Source organism: Molothrus ater (assembly GCF_012460135.2).
Source record: "Molothrus ater isolate BHLD 08-10-18 breed brown headed cowbird chromosome Z unlocalized genomic scaffold, BPBGC_Mater_1.1 matZ_random_MA35, whole genome shotgun sequence".
Classification (NCBI taxonomy): Eukaryota; Metazoa; Chordata; class Aves; order Passeriformes; family Icteridae; genus Molothrus; species Molothrus ater.
The window spans coordinates 4,358,048-4,379,018 of NW_023416471.2; the positions used below are offsets into that span (position 1 = coordinate 4,358,048).

At 37.9% G+C, this 20,971-nt stretch overlaps 1 protein-coding gene across 1 annotated transcript in view; it reads right to left on the reverse strand.

Moving 5' to 3' along the window:
• Positions 1–20,971, reverse strand: part of EPB41L4A (erythrocyte membrane protein band 4.1 like 4A) — a 118,332-nt gene that overhangs the window by 32,354 nt on the left and 65,007 nt on the right. The window contains exons 8-12 of the mRNA XM_036403354.1: positions 18,467–18,555; positions 18,027–18,090; positions 8,628–8,719; positions 7,625–7,702; positions 5,096–5,208 (exon numbers count right to left, since the gene is read on the reverse strand). Coding sequence (XP_036259247.1) covers positions 5,096–5,208; positions 7,625–7,702; positions 8,628–8,719; positions 18,027–18,090; positions 18,467–18,555 — 436 coding nt within the window. The remainder of the gene's footprint in view (positions 1–5,095; positions 5,209–7,624; positions 7,703–8,627; positions 8,720–18,026; positions 18,091–18,466; positions 18,556–20,971) is intronic.

Sequence of the window (20,971 nt, forward strand, 5' to 3'; positions counted from 1 at the left end):
ACTTGCACTCCAAAACATACCACAGCAGTGAAACAGCTGCCAGAAAAACAGCCAAGGGTCAAATGATATAAAAGTAATAGACACCTCCAAAAGTGATTGTTTGCTATGTTTGGTAATATCCTTACCATTCTGCAGGCACCCAGTCACCTCTGGGTGTCAGGCCATGGTGGGTTAATCAGGAGTTTTCTGTCCACGCCTACAGAAACTGTAATGATTGTCTCCGAGTATGTTCCACCTGGTGTATCTTTTACTGACTACAGTACTGTTCTACCAACTTATATCTCTGTATGATATAGTTATCTAATATAAAAAAGCAGACTCCAAAAACACTGTCCAAACACTAACTTCATTGCAAAACTTACGTATATGGGTGCTTCCTGCTTGCCAAGGCAACGGGCCTCTCAAAAATACCTTAAGCAGAAATCTTGAACATGTCATTCGTGGCCAGTTTCCCTGGTTGTTTACATTTGGCTGGAAAAGGTACTCTCAGGATTGAGTGCACTGCACTGAACTTTTCCAATGAAGTGAATGCACACACTTAATTCCCATTTACAGCTATATTGACACTGATTTGTCCATTCAATTCAAGCCAACTATTACATTTTTAAAAACTCAAGTGTCCAAAACCATATCAGCCTGGCAAGTTAGTTAGCTTGTCATGCCTGTTTCTTATCAGGTAAAGCCACTTAACTGACATTATCTGGAAGCAGTGTTTGTGTTTAAACCGAGTCATGAGAGCAGCAGATAGTGCGACCAAATGGAAAACATGCAGTAAGAGCTCATGCTTTGCACCCTGGGTTACTGTGAGCCTACAAAAATGAATGGACTTTCATATGTCTACACCAGTACAGCCTACTTTGTGATAAGGGCTGTTTTTCTTATTAGTTTCTAAGACTGTAGCCTCAAGAGTTTGTTCATCTCATGCCCCATGACTGAAATGCGGAAGCAGTCACACCCATCCTTTTACCAAACATTGGATTTTAAGTAAATTTTAAAGTATAAAGCTCGAAGTACATAAATTAGGAAACAGTTAAAATCACCCCAAGATCCATTCTCTCAAAAATCTAACTTTCAAATCCAATCTTACAATTCTCTGGGAAAATACTTTAACTGGGCCAGACCAACAGCTCGACCACAGCTACCAGTAGGGCAGTGAGAGGCATCTGTGGCAAAATGCGATTGCTTAGGGAATTGACAGTACTGTAATTGTAATACCCACACCCAGTTCTCCAACTGGCTTCTAAACACTTATTTTACACTTGTTTATACAACTACCCCACGTGCAAAGGCAGGGACAAAACAAGTCCTCAGCTACCAAACAACAACAAACCCTAAGCAATGTGTTTTCCACCTCTGAATAAACTCAGAATCACAGCAACAGGTCTGGTCACATCAATGTTTGTCCTGAGAGGATGTTCCCAAGGAGCTTTTCATGTTCAGCACTCAGCCAAAAGAATAATGAACACTTTCACTGTATGTGGTGAACGCTGAACATTATCAGTCAGGCCTTAAGACAGTAAGACAGCAAGAGATCCTGTTCCATGTTTAAGTTTATTATTTGCAAGTAGAGCAAAATGCAACTGTAATTCTCACTCACATGAAAGGGGAAAAACAAGCGAATGAAGTTAGTCTTATCTCACTCACAAGACTTGACAGAACAAAACAAAAAAACTCTTTCTTTAAATGAACACCAACTTGAATACCAGCCTAAACATGTAGCAAAAAAACCCCTATGGGCTACTGTAAAAACACAGTCTAGATCTAATGTAAAATCATAGCCATTAAAGTCTCCTGATAGGATTTTTGCACTAGCCCTAGAACAACTGAAATATGAAATGTATCAAACAAGTGACAAAATAGAGGTTACTACATTATAAACCACTGCAATCTGTATTCTAAGAAAATATTCTGCCATGATAAAGCCAAAAGGTTTGCACTGTTCATCCTATCAGGGGAAGCAATCTACGGCAGTGGCTTGTATACACAAAAAATAGTTTCTCTCTGTTGACAATATCATCTCCTTCAATCTTGATGTTAAACCACAAATATTTTTACTGAAAACAGAAATAATATTTTCTGTCATTGTCTTGGCTGGCACCTGCTCCAGCTCTTAACCCAGAGTTCACCAAGTGCATGCAGTCCTAAGGACTTCAGGGTACTTTAGTGGACCAATGAGACAAAGAAACATTATTGCTCAGCTCTGCTAGAGATAACTAACCTCTACCTTCAGGTGACAGAAAAAATATATAAAAAGCACATACTATGTTTATAACACCAGAACATGTACACAAAAAGATGCAACGAGGGGAAGGGTTTTATTTAGATGTCAGACATTAGAGGTTTTAGCACTTCATAGACACTTATCTGATGGAGGCAATGCCAGTATTATATGCTGCAGTCATGCACTGAGTTCTAACTGCCCCCAAAGCCACTGCTGTGGCTGGTCCCATCACTGGTACCAACAGCTTAAAAAAATACTAAAAAAATCAAAATGGCTAATTGTAGTGAGTGCAAAAATGAAGCTCTTTAATACATTTCACTTTGCAGTCTTAAGAAAAGATAAAAGGGAAAGAAGCAGATGAGGAAAGATGCTGAACTCAGAAAAGGTGAAAGGAAGTTATTTCATCCAAGCTATTTGTGAGCTGTTGTTGGATTTGGGGAGGTAAATGGAAACCTGACTTTCACCCAAAAAAATTAAATTATAAGACTTCATCTAGCTAGATCCTAATTAAAGGTGTATTTGACTGAAAAAACCTTATGATATAACACATGTTAACTGAAATAACCCTGTTTAAAATGTTGGACAAGTAATATTTAGCCTTAATAAACTATATTACAAACAGAAAATGAAGAACAAAGGACTAGCCATCAATGACGACCATCTGCATAATGTCACTATGCAAAAGGAGTATTTATTTTAAGAAGAAATGTAATATAATTTTCTCAAATATTTTAGTCAGGGAAACTTTTACATAACCTGTAAAACTTATTAGAGCATCAGGTAAATTTGCAAGATTAAAAATAGTCTACAAAATTAAATCTACATTGGGATAATATATTTAAGTAAATGATGGGTAAAATATGCCAAATAGTCTTGATTCATTGAGTGAAATGGACTATGTTACATCTAAAAACAACTTTAGGTAAAAAGAGGCAGATTTATTTAATGCAATAGACTATCATATGTTGCCTGACACAGCAAGGAGAAGCAGCATTAGCCTTCATTCTTCTTCTGAAATCCTGTTTAAATGGAGGAAGAATATTCAATGTTTATCACTGTGAATAGCAAAGACAAAATTTTTTAAAAAAGGAGAAAATATGTTTATTCATAGGGCAAGATGGCATTTGAAAGACATAGCTCTCTTCCCTCAGCCCATATTTTGAGCTGGAAATTAAACAAATTAACTTAACATTAATATAATCTAAGTTAATACATTTGTCCCAATGATATGACTGCACATTTGGAACACATCAATTAAGCTGAATTTGAAAAGAAAACAGATGGATGATAGAGATTACACAACTACATGTAAGTAAAATGGTGAAAAAGCAGACATTTTATTTTAAAGTGGGAGAAAGTATTTAAATACATCAAAATAGCAAACACATGTTGCACAGAGAATTCTGATTCCAATTACATCAGCAGAAGAGGCTACAGAAAAGTTTCAGTTTTTCGTCATATTTCCAGCCAAAGAGACTGAAAACAAAATGAACAAACACAAACACATGCACAGCCTCGCAGCAGCACAGACTGACCTTCTCTGCCTGGGCTAAGGCAAACATTATTTTAAACGAAGAGCTGAATTTTAGCTGACAAATAGCCACACAAATTTCCTGAAACAGAACCAGGGACTAATGAGGTAGGAAATACTGTTTGGCTTGAACTGCTGCTCTAAGAACAGGACACTCCAGCTGAACAAAAAGTTTAAGTCATTAGGTTCAAGGGTCATTAGCTACTTGTCCTCTCAGACATCCACTTAAAACTGCACACACAATGAAACATATCAGAATCAGAAAGCAAAGCAATTCCTCTCTTTTTACACTAAATAAAATAAAATTTTTAAAAATGTTGTAAACTGCCTCTATTTTCCAAGGCTACACTTTTAATTATGTTACATTTCAAGAGCCACCACAGCTAAAAGGCAGTGTTTTGTTTCTAAAAGTGCACCAGTTCTGTTACTAAATCGAAAGAATACATTCAGGATAACCACTGGAGGTTTCCAGAGGTATATATCTGCTCTCTTTTTAAAAATAGGTTCTCAAAATCTATAGTGGCATATTGAACGACAATAAAAGAGAGATACTATTTACATTTTAAAGCCTAGACAAGTTTTTTCTCAAACAGCAAACACACACACACACACACACACACACTTTACTCCAGGCACAAGTTTGACTCAAGCGTGTCTGCCTTCTTGTCACAGATGAAGCTAAGCAATACCCATGTAATCATATATAGACCCAGAGCTTGACATCTCTATTACTAAATTTCAGGAAGCATCCATTATCTAGGGCATGAATTCTGTGATCCTTAATCCTATCTCCTCTAACACCTGTGAAATCTTCCAGCTTGCCATGACAGCCTCCACATGCAGAACAGATTTCCAGCTCACACATCTGAAGCATGTTAAAATTTCATGGCACTAACTTCTGTTCCACTTAATATCAAAATAAAGGGATACTGTCCTTGAAATGGGAAGAGGGTGCAAAAAGTGACACCCTGGGTCAGACAGGCTGAACAATGGGCTACTAACCAAGAGACAAAGGTATAAAATTCGTTTGCAAGAAACAGGTCTCTAGAGGAAAAAAACATGTTCACACTGCCTGTTTTCAAACTTCCCTTTCAACCTTTACATTAGATCTACACACATGGGGGCTTATCCTCATTAATCCACAGAAACTCTTTTCTTTTATCTGGAAAGCTGGAGGTTTCATATCCTGTTAACCTTAGATATAAATACTGACTGAAAGCAAAACACAGAATCCATTCTGAGAGAACCTCAAGGACACTGCAGCAGTTCTGAGTCACCTCATGATGACTAAATGAACCAAAAAAAGAAGACATCTGCCCCAAGGTCAGTAGAGAAGGACCTACCTGTCTGTTGTGCTCTTTTGGGGTAAGTCTTACTGCGACTTCTTTCAATGCTCTGGTCAGGCCGCGGAAGCTGTACAGAAGGGTCTCTCGTCATTCGCAAAGATGTTTTTCCACTTCAAAACACAATAAAATCATGAGAAAACACTTGGGAAAGTTATCCAACAGGATCCTTAGACTGAAAAAAAAACATGCTGTTAATTTGTCACCCCACTTCTGGCTCTCCTGTTGAGTGGCACTAACCCGAATTTTGTTTTGAATCAGTCACTGGCAAAATCATCAACAGATTGTGCCAACCACTCCTATATTTGGCATTTCCAAGTGGAGATATGCCACTAAAACAAAATGCTTTTTGTTAGGAATAGCTTAAGATAGCATGACCTTTTCTAACCTAAAATATTCTAACATACGACTTTCTTAAGTAATATTATTTCTTCCTGACCTTTTTCTGCAAGTTTCCTCCCAGGAAAACATGTTTAATATTGTTTACACATATTTAATATTGGACAGTTCCAGTCAGTCAGGGGCTACTCCTCTGGCATGTGGAATGACAACCTGAAAGACTGCAAAACAAACTGTAATAAAGGACTCTCACTAGCACAGCCCCAGATGACAACAAATTGAGTAAAAGTCTTGATTCTTGTTTACAGTAAGGTTTTCCTTCACTGCACCATTGAAGTAAATTATTAAGTTTAAATTAATTCTTTTATACTCATTTTAATATTCTTCTCAGTGTGACTAAACAGAATATTGTGTTCATAACAGAAATCTAAAATTCATATTCCTCCCCAAAACTCTGTATTTGTTCCTGGAAACTTATTACACAAGAGAAGTAATTGTCACTATTAATTCCTTAACACCTGAAGTTTGATCATTGTGAAGTAAAATGATTGTACTAGAAAGTACTAAGCAACTATACAGGAGTTACTTATGCAGATTTTCTGAATTATGTGAATAGACTCCATGAAATACTGATAATATTTTCACCAGTAGCCCTTCATAGATATTCAGCACTGCAGAATTTCAATGTTTTCAAAATTATAAAAGAATTGAAGGACAAAAAAAATCTCAAATCCTAATCCTACATCACAGTACTGATGTAATTTTTTTTTGTTTATGTAGTTAGTTTATAGAATGCTCCCAAGTTAGCCAAAAAACTCATCTGCTCAACTTTTAAGGTTGGCAACCATGATAGTACTGCAAATTCCAGAAGCAATTTTAACAAACATCTGGGAATAGGACTTTCCACCCCCACTAAGCACCTCCACCTCCAAAGCATCTGATCTTAAGACAAAAAAATTGCCTTCCTGAAAACTGACACACAATGAGACATCTCTAAAAGATTTAGCAAAAAAAAAAAAGAAAGAAGAAGAAAACCAAAAACAAACAAACAAACAAAACAGAACAACATTAAAAACACAATACCACAAGACAAATGAAAATATTACGGTCCCCCCACTTACCCAGAAAAACAATGGGATTATGGCTTCTGCTCTGAGCTAATGATGTGTACAGACACATAACACTATCACTGCTTTTGATGATACAGTGGGGGACCAAAGACAAAAAGGGAAGACAACCAAAATTGTCAGTTATGACCATCATCCCAACATGGCATGCCTGATCACTTATCACCCATGACATTTATTAAAACAGGAAGATGAACTGAACTGCACCACCAAGAGCCATAGCTCAAACACAGTTAACTGCTTTATGGCATTGTTTTTTTAATTGATTGAAAAGTTCTTGCCAGTACAAAGCTTTCTCCTCCCCAGGACCAGTGCCCTGCTCCAATCTGCTGAAGTGATCCAACTGAAAAAACTCATCTGCAGTACTCTGGCAGGAATCAGTGAGCTCCTACCCATTATCCCAGATGGGATAATGCAGGCCAGGATCCACTACAAACAAAAAAGGCAGGACAATCATTGCCCTGTTGTCCACAGCAAGGAGAATCTGGATCATGATAGAGAGTGGGATAACTCAATCTGCATTAGGAAAAAGGCAGAATGACAAAGATTTGCCTAACAAATGATTATCAACCTTACTGATGATTATGATCCACTTAATTCTTGCATGATAGTGGAAACAGTGCTCCTTATCCATCCTTAATTTCAAGTTACAGCATCTTTCAAAGTTTAGAGCCTTGAACATTCATCCGATATTGTCACCTATTCAAGTCAGAGAAGATAGACACTCATTTTGGTATTCCCCAGCTGTCAGGAAAACCTCTTTAGGACATAAACATCAGGACTTATAAGGAGATAATGATTTAGAGAATTGTCAAAGCTACTCCCACTTTGAATACAGACTATAGCAAGCCTCAACCCATTCTGGGGATCTGAAGAAGAAACATTTGTCCCAAAATTTTCAAGCTCCCAAAGACAGTCTGTTAAAATGGCCCTGATTCATCTTTCATCTTCAGAACTCTGCTGGGTCATATTCTGGGTGGTGGTTTTCTTTCACTGGAAGGAAAGAGGAGAAAAGGAATGAAGAAGGAATGAATTGAAGTTTTAAACAATCAAACAAATTCACCTGTACCGATGTTTATAACCTATGGATCCAAACTTGCTGACTTTTCTTGACAGAGAGTTTGATTCATTTTCTGGCACCCTGTGTAGTTTGAAAAATAAAATAACAGAGTAAGTTGCAAAGATAGGTCTGAATTATAGTCTCCTTCCCAAGTCAAGAAAAAACAATACAAATTTGGGCTCAAAAAAAATATTATTTTTTCTGCAAGTTCCTCTTCATCCCTACCACTGGATAGATTCTTATGGGGTTGAGAGTCTCCCAAAGACACCTGTTTGTCCCCCCTATTTTGACTACACACCTCTTTATTTCAGAGTCAAGTGTAAATTGCTGACACCAGCAGCCTTTCACCTAATTTTGGGAGAAGGCAAATCCACCCTGACACAGTAGTGAGACTGCAGGAGGGATTCTCAATTCACTCATTTACAGCACTGCTAAAGGAAGCCCCGAGGATTCCATCCACCAATTCCCAGTTACACACCTTAGCACATTTCTCTTGGTGTTTTTTGCAAGTGCTTTGAGATGTGCAGTACTGAGAAGATTTTATACACCTCAGTAAGTAAGCAAAATGTTATGGAAATTCAATGAATTTCTATTAATATATATATATATATATATTTCTGTGCATGGTAGAAAATAGTAATGTCTGAATTCCAAAGGCCTCCCTCAAGCCAATGCTGCTACAGAAAATCTGATGATCAAATACATCCAAATCTATTTGGCAACTTAAATCCTGCCATCTTTCTGATAAAGTCTACTCTACACAATCTCAAGTACTGTTTAGAAAAGAGTGCTAAGATAAAAGAAACCACCAAACTACCAAATTTTAAAAACGTTGTTTCACATCACTGTAAGAAAAGGTTTTGGCTTTTAAAAGCATTCTATAACCAAGAGCACAAATACGTTTCCAGGCAGCAAGCCTTTGTTGCACCACTCTGCAGGTACAACAAGGCTCCCACTCAGTGTAGTGGCCCTATGGAAAACACAACCTAACTTCTGCATCACTCACCTGAAAAATGTATGGTGCTCTACGCAACATTTCCAGAGATGTTTGCATGTGACCTTGTTACGTGCTTCAAAAAAGAAGGAAGTTTCATTGCACTAAAGACAAAACAAAACAAATTAATGCTCTTATGGGGGATCCTGCCATTGGAGTGAATCTCATTTACTGAACACAAGAACCAGCCATTGCATGTCAGTCCATGCAAGAAAAGAAATCAGCACAAACAAAAGCAAGTTCTATAATTCTGTAGAATTCTTCATTTAAAATTGTTTTTCTTTTTGAAAAATAGAGAAAAGAGATTATTGAAACACTTATGTTCATTTGTTCATACACATCTTCTTTCCTAAAAAAACCACAAGTTTTCCTAATAAAATACAAGTTGTTTTTTTTTAAAAAATTAAGTTTCTGATGTTTTCTAAAATGGCAGCTCAGATGTCAATCAAAAATATTCTGGTTAACAGTATAAAAAAAGGCAGGAATAAATGAAAGAAAGAAAGGAGCTCATGATCTGTTATAAACTATTATGAAGCAATGACAGAGGAAACACACAAAACAGGCCAAGGTAAACCTGAGGGGAAAAGAATACTGAAGAAGGGAAGAAGTTTCTTTTTTAAAGAAAGCTAACTTCTGAATAATTCAAAATGCTGAGAAAAAGTTGAAAGTCTTAAAACCCAACTTAAAATCTCTTAAGGAAGACAACAACAGCCGGAACAAAAGCATATACCAAGCTTAAAAGCCAAACTCTGGAAACTGGCAGAGAAAAGAGAAGTGGGACACATACAAACTATGAAATACTTCCAACAGAAAAGGAGAAGCAACAGACACATCACAGTGCTGGTTTTCAACAAGCTAAACACTCAGATGTGTTCACAAAAAATACCCTTCTATCTATTTTTCACTTGGTGAACTCAAGCACTTGGTGTTTCAGCTGTGATTTGCACGAAGAATGAGCAATCCCAGTGATGTCAGTGTGAGAGCTCAGCATGGTATGACACCCCCTGTAACAAAACTGAGTCTCAAACTGTTTTAGCAAGGTGTGAGTTACAAAGGAGGTGTGATTCACACCACCTTCAGCAGCTGATTTTGAACAATCTATGTCCCTGCGTTACTTACACTTCCCCAGTGCCATGCATACACAAGTAAAAAGCTCAGGCAAGTTTCTCCCTCTCCTGATTTATTGTCGTTTATTATTATCTGCAAGCACCTTGCAAACTGTGAATTAATTCTCTATGTTCTGTAGAATTCAAAATTTCACCTATAACAAAAATCCAGTTATATCCCCATTAACAGCTGTCAAGCAGCCTCACAAAACCACAAATTACCTCCTCAAGTAGCTTTTCCTTCACCTTGAAACAAATAACAGCAAAACAACAGAATTTTGCACCTGGGGTTAGAATAATAGAGATTTCATTCCCTGACCAAAAAAAAAAAACAACCAAAAAACATTATACATGAGCTTATTTTCTCCCATGCCTTATTTTAGTTAAATGTCTGGTTGGAACAGTGCCATGGAACAGGCAAGGAAATTAAAATAATTCTCTGGTCTTCCATCAAAAGCACATTTTACTCTCCATGGCAAGAGAAAATAACACAGGCAGTACAGTAAGACAATGACCACCAAGAATGTTGAAACCTAGGATTCATCTGATACTGCTGTGTATATCATAAAATTACTTTGTAGTACATAAATATAAGCATATATATATAAATATGCATAAAATAGAAATAGATAGGTCCAATAAATATATTCCCAAAGTTCTTCAGGTTTGATAGGGATCATCATCCCTCTGCAGGATTCACAAGTGGTTTAACTTATAGACAAAATAACTTTAATTCATGAAAAGTAAAGGCTTCCTGAAAAATCTTGAAAATAGTCAAGGAGAAAACTCAATTTATCATGGACTCTTCTAGAGTAACAACATTGCTCTTTCTCCTCTGATGGCTAGAAACAAGAGTCTACCCACTGAAAAATCATAATGCATTTTACATTGTAAAACTTGTAAAGAAAACATATGAAGTGGTGCTTTGTGTTTGCTTACTTTGCACATAGCAGAAAAGTAGCTTTGGATTTCATTACTTAATTTAAATTACAATTTCTATATTAGACTGTCATCTCATATGATTTCATATAAACCCATACAACTCATCTTCAAAAGGATAATATCAAACTGCATTGTAGTATTACAAACTTGATGCAATATGATGAATCAGTTTAGCTTCTGTTAGGAAATAACTCAATGACTCACTTTTAATATGCAGGATCTTGCTCCTTCTTTGTTTACTCCTACTTTTAGGCAAAGAATCCTCTGTTGCACTTAAATGTATTTAATTATATAATCTCAAAGGAAGGAGTTTCTGGTATGTGGGAAGGGAGAGGCAAAGAGAAGACAGGTATGATTTTTTTTTTTTTCTTTGAAGAGACTTTTTAAAATAAGGTGTTTCTGCCTTATCTTACTGTTAGACCAATTTGAATACCACTGGCATTCAACGACAGTGGGAAAAAGTTGGGGGAAAAGTTCTATTTCTGTTGAGGAAAAAAGCTCTATTCATCCATTTTTTCTTCTTTAAGTTGCAATTTTAGAACTTTCCCATACACAGAACAAACAGCAGGAAAACACATTAAAATCAGTAAGTGACAGTAAGAGGGACCATATAGTTATACTGCCATTTCATAGAAAGATCTGACCAGCAAAAATTACTGATTCCATCATATGAAGGCATTATTTTCTAAGGCAGAAGAAAATTCACCCTAGCTGGTAAGAAAAATGTTGATGATGCTGAAACATCTAAACTTAGTATTCAGCAATCAATGGCACTCAGGGAGGGCAAAAAATAGAAGGGCTGGTGGGGGGGAGGTGAGAGGAGGATAATAACCCTATAGATCCAATTTACCAAAACTTTCTGGAATTCAGATCTGGAAAATGAAAGAATTGCCTAAAAGTGATAGGACAGACCAACAAGCCTTCTGATAACACACGCAGTCTTACTTATTTATTTATTTAAATTTGAAGGAAAACCATATGTCTGAAAACTATGGCCTCAAAACTGATGCTTGCTATAACTCAATAGCACAATTAAATTGTGCTATTGAAAGGGAAAATTGTGCTATATAGAGAAAAAAAAAGCCTAAAATACTCAACCCCATCAAAGGGGAAACAATTCACAATTCTTTCACCATTTCTCAGTTATCTGGGAATTATTCTGTAACTTACTGCAACCAAGTCCAGTATGACACTGCTTACAACACAGCCAGGTTTAGGACTTCCTCCATATTCGTTTTAGGACTATTTAAGGCTTGTAAGAGTAGTGATTACCCTGACAATTCATAGATGCCTATATAAAAAGTTATCAGTACTGAGAACATCAATACCTTTCTGGATTAACATTTCTCCCCCAAGAGAATGACATTTTTTATATTGGTAAAGCAAGGATGGCCTTTTCTGTTAAAACCATGACCTTTTGTTCCCAATAAAAGACAATATTATTAGCATTTTGAACATAGCAATTTCCTACAGGTAGTTAGTGTAAGCTGGGTGTTTTGCTTATAATTCTTATATATCTGAACCAAAAGAAACAAAGACCTATTGTAATTTTACTAATTATTTATAGGAAATTACACTTCCAAAGTCATTCAGTGCTCTTTGGTGCAACACAAGCTTCTCCTGGCTACTCATCCTGCTGCTTTCAGAGTGCCCAGTGTACTAAAGGTGAGGCACTGTAAATCATGAACTCCTTCCAGAGCAGTCCCAGCTTCTGCACTCTCTGGAGATCTCTCTCCTTTGAACCATTTTGGTGTTTGTCTGTTCTTTCAGGAAGCCCATTTTGCTGATCAAACAAGTAGAAAACCACTTATTTTTGTATGGTTCTTTTCAATCCCATCTGTGACTTGCAGGAGCAAGAGAGGGGCAGGAGGATGGGACCAGAGGCTGCAAAAGGACCCTTGCAGCAATAACCAAGCTGTGGGACTGCCTTCTCCTAGCCCTGACAAGGCACACACCCTTTGTCAAAAAATGTGAGGACGAACATTACTTATCCCTCTCCTTTAAGGTGCTTTGAAAACTTGTTCTGCAGTCTCCAAAACATGCTACAGCTCATACTGCTAGTACCTCACCACCATTTTTAACCAGAGGAGGAGAGAGAGACTAGCACAGTGGATGCAGATAGCTTGTCTACACTACAAACTTATACACAGACGGACACTGAAGCCCTTCCCTGTTTTATGCTGGCTCCCAGAGCAGCCAGAAGACTGATCTGGCAGGGCCTCTAAGACCTCCACTAGAGAGCTGGGAACTGGAACAGTGCTGCACCCTAAATACCCACACCTCTCAGGCGGAAGATTAAAAGATTATTACAAAACCCTTCAAAGGAGACAGGTCAGAGGGGTCATTGCTCTGTCTAAGCACAGAACACCTCTGGAACTAGTACAAAAGTTCAGGAGTGCTTGGCAAACAGCTTCCTGCTTGCTTTGCCTCGCCAGCCTGATTACACAGCTTTCAGGCTCAGAGATGCTTTGTGCCCACCTAGCTCAGCTCCTCGGCAGGGCAAGCTCAGCTTGACCTGGAAGAGAAGACACACGCTTAAAATGACAGCTCTTCTCTCTGAGGGCCAGAATATCCCTTGTTCTTGGAGCTCATGGATTACTCCCAGGATAAGAGGCCATTGTCAGCAGATTTACACCCATTGCAGGGAGAACTCACCCTGCCCACAGAGCAAAAATGATTCGAGAATCACCGATGCAGAGCAGGCTTCGCTACCTTAATTTACAAGACATTTATGGGCTCCCAGCAATGCAGGCTCAGAAATGAAGAAGAAAATCCCAAAACCACATTAGGAGCCATACCATCACACACACCACTCCTCCCAGTCACAGTGAGTGCTAATGCTACACAAGGAGGGATCTTGCCCTGTTACAGGACACACTTGCACATACACATACTACACCTGCACATGTAACAGAATTATTAACACTGAAGCTACTGCTTCAGAACATTATTCTTTGCCAGAATAATTATTCTTAGGCACATACCTGGGTACCATCAGCACTAAATTCCAATAGGAAGTATTCTGTCTTTATATATAGACATATGCAGACAAATCACAGCTTATGTAACAAACAATGTACTATTACTGGTTACACAAGGTCAGACTTTAGGAAAATGATACCAAGTAGGCAATTAAAATTGAAAAAGCTGTGCCAGTTGCATGTCAACATTGAAACAAACATATCTCAGCTTTACAGCAATTACAGCAATTCAAAAACACTAAGGGAGAATTAAAGAAAGCTGACAGTATCACCTTAGTGTCAGTGAATTTAATTTTATGCAGGCCTTGAACCAATCGTACAGTCCTTCTATGATGGCTCAAAAAGCAATTAAGAAAAGACAGGAAAACCCGCAAGCAACCAAAACAAGCCAAAACTGTTTAATATGATATATGAATATCACTGGGCTTGTTCACCTCCACCCTTTATTATCACTCTGAGCTAAGTGGGTGCAAATGCAAATGATGCAAAAGTCATTTGCAGTTCCTAAATCATAAGAAAAATCAAACCGCTATTTTTGTCTGGAAACTACACATACAATAAATTTGACTTAAGAGTCAGAGTAACATATCTTCAAATCCTGTTCAATCTTCCCAAGAAGCTGCAGGAACTATAAATCAAATTAAAAGTTCCTAGCTGGAATTTGTAACTCAAGACAGAATACAGCGTTTGAAAGAAAAAGAAGGGGTACAGCAGAACCACCTTATTAACATAATTATTTTTCAGACTAATGAGACTAATGAGAAGCAGATTAAACAGATAAAGCATATTTACAGTGTTTTCTGGACTATTTAAAATAACAAAAAAAAATTGTGTTTATACAAGTTTCAGCCACACAAAATGGGGAGGATTATGTACTTTGGACTTGCATCAGTGGCTGGTGCTGTTCCTAAAGAGTCATTACCAATTTCACCTTGTGAATTCATCTGAATATGGAAGACTGCAGGGGAACACACAAAAATGTGGAAATAATCTTTAACTGCACAGATTGAGAGATTGTTTTGACTCAAAAATACCCAAATTCCAAGATCTCTTGAAATAAAAATTTCAGAATTCAAAAAGGCCTTTCTCTTACATGAAAAATGATGAAAGCCAGTGTTTTGCACATTGAATTATTTCTGTTTTGTGAAACAGGAAAAGTAAGAACAGAAGTTTTGCATAAACTCTGCTAAGGAGTGAAATCATTCACATGCATGTTCAGACACAGAGCAACTGAAGTAAAAGGCTCAGTTACACCAAACAGCACCAGAGTGCAGGGAACAGCACAAAAGTACTTGGTACCTAGAGGCAAAAAAACTCTTCATCTCTCACTCCTGCCTATTATCGCATTTACATTCCCAGCCTACACAGTCTATCACAGCATGTTTTTCTCTGTTTCCTTTCATGTCCCTAGTTGACAGAGAAATCTAGGAAGCAGGCTGTGCTCCTCACATGGGGAATCACAGGAGGTATGCTGGGCACCCCTTACACTACTCACTTCCACACAGAGCATCCATTGTGACCAAGCGCTGCTTTGCTGGTGGAGAGGGGAGGGCTTTGGCAGCCACCTGTGTTACTGAATTGTTTCCAGTAAGGTTGCTCCACAGACATGCTGCCAGGAACTGTGCACAGGCATTAGATGAATTTCTCAGTTTTCTAAGAAATAAACTTCTTTAATCTTCAAAAATTCTTGGCTATTTTATGTCATGTTTAGGGAATGTGAACATGTGAAGCCTTTGCAGGGGAAGGGTTCCTCATTTCATGCTGATGCTTAGAGGTGCCAGGGAGGACCTAACGCCTTTATAGCTCAGAATTCACAGCATGGATTCACACAGGAGGACAATTAAACACTGATTCAATTATTAACACCACTGAAAAAGAGCTTCAGTCTCACATGTCCATGGATGGCCAAATATGAAAGGCAATATTTTGTTTATGAGGGGGCAACAGCAATGACCTAAGGGAGAAAATATATAATACAAGCAAAATAGTGAAAGATAGAACCAAAGTACTGATGGTCATGCTTGTAAACAACAGCAACAGATGTGCAGGAAAAAAAAATATGAGGCAGCTAAATATACGGGAATTATTCTCATGGAAGAGATATGAAGAAGTACAAGAGGTTACACTACAAAACAGAAAAGGCAAAGCAGCTTACTTTATTGTAGGACACTAAGCAATAGCATGTTCTGCTCAGTAAGCATCAAGTTTATTAAAAGTGAAGCAATGTAAACAAGAGAATGAACAGCCATAGGTTTGGCTCACACAGACAACAGCGAGGTTTAGGTAGTCTGAAGGCATGGACTTGTACACTGAGACTGTCATCTGTCAAGAAGATAAGATGTCCATTTCCACCCACCTAGTCAGAAATACACAGATTCTTCTGGCATGGTTGCAAAAATGTCACACCAATCTCAGCAAGCAACAACAAAGAAGTTACCACAAGTAACTCTATCCAGGGGAAGAGCTTTTCTGGTACTAAAGGCACTCACAGTTTCCTCTTTATGTGCAGTGAAAGGTGACAGTCAGTGTGAATAAGGGGAGCTGGTGTGTGTGGAAACACAGATAAAACCCACTCTGCAGAGAGTTTTTACAACATATGGAAAAGAAAAACACTCAGTTCACCAGAAATAATCTGTTCTGTTACATGGTGTTAGCACCTTCACTTTATGACATATAGTTCAACTTAAAGACATTGGAAAACCCCCATTATTTTTACTCCTCCCTAATCTCTTGTGGAGCTCTCTACAACTAACTGGAACAGACATTCCAGACTTAGTATACCACATGTGATACAAGGAAAGTATCAATTCCCTGGACTGTAAAATTATATTACAGGAGGCAGGATGGATATTTACTCTCCTGTAATATACTCATGTGTCATGTGGGAGGATAAAGTGATAGCATTTATTAAAAAAAAACACAAGAGGAATAAAATAAATTAGTGAAACAGATTTTTTGGAGTATTGGAACATACATGAATACACTGATGAGCTTTTCCTCCTCTGTGTAGAACAGCATAAATTGTTATGACAACTTTAATCCAGAGACTGAGGTTGCTGTCTGCTTATTCCAATATATAATTTTGTTCAAAGTACCCCCAGACTGGTAAAAAAGGGAAAAAGAAGATTTCTCTATGCCATTTTGGCCTTTCCTGCTCTTGTTAGGATATGAAGTGCTGTAGAAATACTTCAGATTAGTATTAGTTGCAAAGGCAAATTTAGTGAAGGTACACACCTCTGTACTTACTGTTCTACCCAACAATTCCTAGAAATACCTGTCAAGGCTTGAAACTACCAAGTTCTGTCAAAATGTTTGCCTTATGATCACAATGGTAAGAGTTCACCAGCTGTCAATATTCACAGCCTCAACTTTTCCAAAACCTTCCAGGTTTTTCTACTTAGCATGCTAAGCCTTTGCAATTCCATATGGTTAAAAGAAAACTGTGGAAATGTGGCATCAAAGAGAAGCTACAACTTCATTCACTTCCAAGCAATTCACTCCAAGTCAAACTCAGACTTGTTTGTACATGAACTATCACTCACCCTTTACATGAAACATGGTGAAAAGTTTTCCCAACCTTCCGCCAGCCTTTAAATAACTCTCCTATTTCAACAAACACACCTTCAGAAATAAAATTCCCATAGATTACCACACCAAATATAAACAAGCCACTTGGGAGTAACAAAAGAGAGATTTGCCAAGACATCTGCAGAGACACCAGAAATGCTGTCCACAACAGGAGCAAGACAAATGTCCTCATGGAAAAACCATGGATGAGACTGACAACCATTACAAGGATGAACAAAAATACATAGATAAACAGTAAAGGGGATTTTTGCCAGCAGGTTAATATAATTTAAAACTATTAACTATCAGTCCTTATGAAACTATAAACTTTATGTCTAACTAAATTTTTAACTAAACCAGACAGCAAAAATCACAAACTGATTGCAACTATGTTTTTTATTGCATGTCATTATCTTTTCCTACATTCTCAACAGTCTCCTCCTCTCCCTATTCCACATGCTTTGTAGGAGATAATTTTTTTTTTTTTTTTTACTTACTGCATCTTAAAACCTCCTCTCTAAAACCTCCTCTCTTCCTATCAACCTGCTGTCCTTGCCCCACTAGAACCAACATTGCTTTCTCTCAAATGGTCTAAGTGCAAAGTGATGATAAACTCTGACAAATGGGTTTCAAGCTATACAAGATGGCTCCCTGTTTTGTGCCTGACAGCTTTGTGAGGTTCCCTTCACCTACATTTGGTTTCATAGAGTAAATTTCAATAAAACCAATTAGACTTCCACAGACACACTAAATTTTCACCTTCATTAGACCTAAAATTATTTTTTTGGTCTTTTAAGGCCTAAATGAAAACTTACATCTTTTCCCAGGACTCGAAGTTCAAACTGTGTTTCCTTGAAGTGAACTTTCGTAATTCTAGGCCTGTAATATTGAGAAAAAAAGACAGACCAAACTTCATGACCTTTTAATTTCATGTGTAGTAAGATATAAAGTTGCATACATTTGCATACAAAGACAAAAAAAAATTCACAGGTAGATTTATTTTTCAGGTATGCCCTAGATGTCAGCAGAGAATTAGTGACATGTAAACATTTCAGCATGAGTATGGTAAAAATGATCTATCACCTGGAGTATCAAAGAATTAAAAATCTGCATCATCCAAAGAAATATTAATAATTCTATGTATAATTTTTTGATATTGCTATGATTAAACTTTTAAATAGATACCACAAATTGTAGACATCCATACAACATTGTTATTGTTTTAGTGCAGACTGCACAATTGAATAGTACATACCAGAAATACTTTCCTACTTGTTTTTTATTCTTGTAGACAACAACTCCTATGGGTGTTAATCCTAAAAAGTATTCAGATTTGTTTTCACCCTAGAAGATAAAAATCTATGTCATTCATACAGTTACAAGCAGAATCACAGTATCAGTGAGATCCAGTGAGAAATTCATCCTGGTGACTTGAATATACTGTTTCACTCTGTACAAATAGAAAAATAATACTTGATCTAGTTATGAAAGCTTCTATATGAAAATTTGTAGAACTGGGGGAAAAGAGGCAAGAAAGAATGGCAGTGAGAGGAAAGAAGGGAATTTCATACCATGGTGAAAAACAAAAATACCTTTTTTTTTTCTGCTTTCTTACGGAATTAACTTTTGCTATTTGGCAAATGGCCAAAACTCAGAACCTGAACTCCTTATTCAGCCATGAATGCAATAGATATCCCAACTTTCAGCTGAAAGTAAATAGTGATTTTCTGACCTATAATAGAACCACACAGCTGCCTTCTCCCTCCTAAAATAGTGTCAGCTGCTGCTGCCTCCAAGTGAAGTAGCTCCTTTGGGAGAGTCAAGATTTGTTTTTGTTGTTCAGAAAGGGCAATGATATGCAGGGAACAGCCACATGCATCAACTCCTCTGAAGGAAACCATTCCTGAAGTCAGGATACAAATTTCAAACTGTACTGGGTGAGAACAGGGTGAAAGCCCTGCTGCTGAGTGGCAGAATGTTGCAGTGTGATTTCCTGTTTCACCTATCCCAACCCCCCCAGGTGTGCCAACCTTCCCCCTCCCCCTTTTGCCCTCCTGCCTAAGAGCTGTCCATCAATCTTAACATTCCAGCAAGGGCGTCGTGTGGTTGGCAGAAGTTCAAAAGATGCCCCTCAGGTCTGGGCTCATTGGCCTGTCTAAGTGTCTGTATCCCTTGAGCCTTCCCCTCCTCACACCTGGTTGGTGCCTCACCTGTCCCTTCCCTCCCCCTGTCCCCTGGGGTCCAGGGTTCTATTGGGAGCTGTTACCACATTCAGAGGTCTACCACCCTAAAATAAAACTCTGGATTAAGACTCTACGATAGAATCCTCTCTTTTCTCTTCACCGTTGCCTGAACCTTTTCCACCAGAGGTAAACTGAGTTCCTACTTTGCCTGGATTTGTTGTGAGTGCCCAGCTGCAGCATCCAGCTGGCCAAAGGTATCTCTGGGGTAAAACGCCACAGCTGCTGCCTTTGGTCTAGCAGCAAGGGCTTGACAAAGCCAGGTACGACACACCCGGAAACATCGGGATTAATATTCTATAGCAGAAGGTCCCCACCTCCCCAGTTTACAGTCAATAACCAAAACCAGAAGCAGGTTACAGCTGAAAGAGTGCAAACCCTAGTGCATGAGATTAAAAGAAAGTCAGCTGGAAAAGCTCATTCATCTTCCTACTTGAGGCAATGAGGAAGAGCCTTGCAAGTCTAAACCAGTGGAGCATGAGCAGCAGAATTATCAACTGTGAGAGGCACTGACTTGAGACACTGAAAAAGTGTCCTGTGTGAGTACAGGGCTGGCAAAGGTCAAGCACATCTGGCAAGCTCTTCCTGTGCTCCTCAGTGAATTAACTGCTAAAGGCAACTTTACTTTTAATGTGACCAAGGAGGAAAATAACTGCATCTCATCGTGTGTGCAGCTTCAGTCTCAAACGAGGGCTTCTGTTGCTGATGTAATTTAAGTAGAACAATGATGTTCACAGGTTACCCAGGCAGGGATTTCATTGCACAACAAAGGCAAGTTATGAGGCAAAAAAAAATCCAGGCTGTACTAATTTAACATGATTTTGTTGGATCATGTTGGATCTTGTTCCAGTAACTCCCCATTTTTCCACTGGTGGGAGGGGAACAAAGCCTGGGATATGAATATAATTAAGCCATAGGTTGCATTTAAAGGTACTTTATATTGCAGGCTACACATTTTCCAGAGGAAACACATATTTAATCCTCAGGTACTATCTTGATTTCTTTCTTTTTTTTCAAGTAATTTTACAAAGTACTGATATCTAACTCAGTGAACTATCTATACTACAACTCCCCATTTGAACTCCTGATTTTCTTTTATTCAAAAAAATGCCTGCCACAAGCAGAATAATTCAAACAAGAGAGAATGATGTTTTCACCAGGAGCACATAGCCTCCAGTTGATAACTTGGATCCAATCCCAACATACATGCTGACAGACAAAAGAAATGGAGGGGTTTTCTGAGGCAATACAGACAACTTGCAATGCTGCATGATACAACATGGGAAAAAATGGAAACATACTCGGGATCTTTAGCAAAACCTTGACAACAAATATTTTAAAAAGCCAGACATGCTACTGCTACTCCACCCTAATTTTTGCAATGGTATTGAAAAGGTTTCAGGACACACTTGCTCTTTTTTAAACTAAAATAATGTGCAAATTCTTCTGTCAAAAACAAAGATGATAACCCTCACTCATGTCTCCTGACACTTGTATAAATTACTTCTTTTCTATCTGAA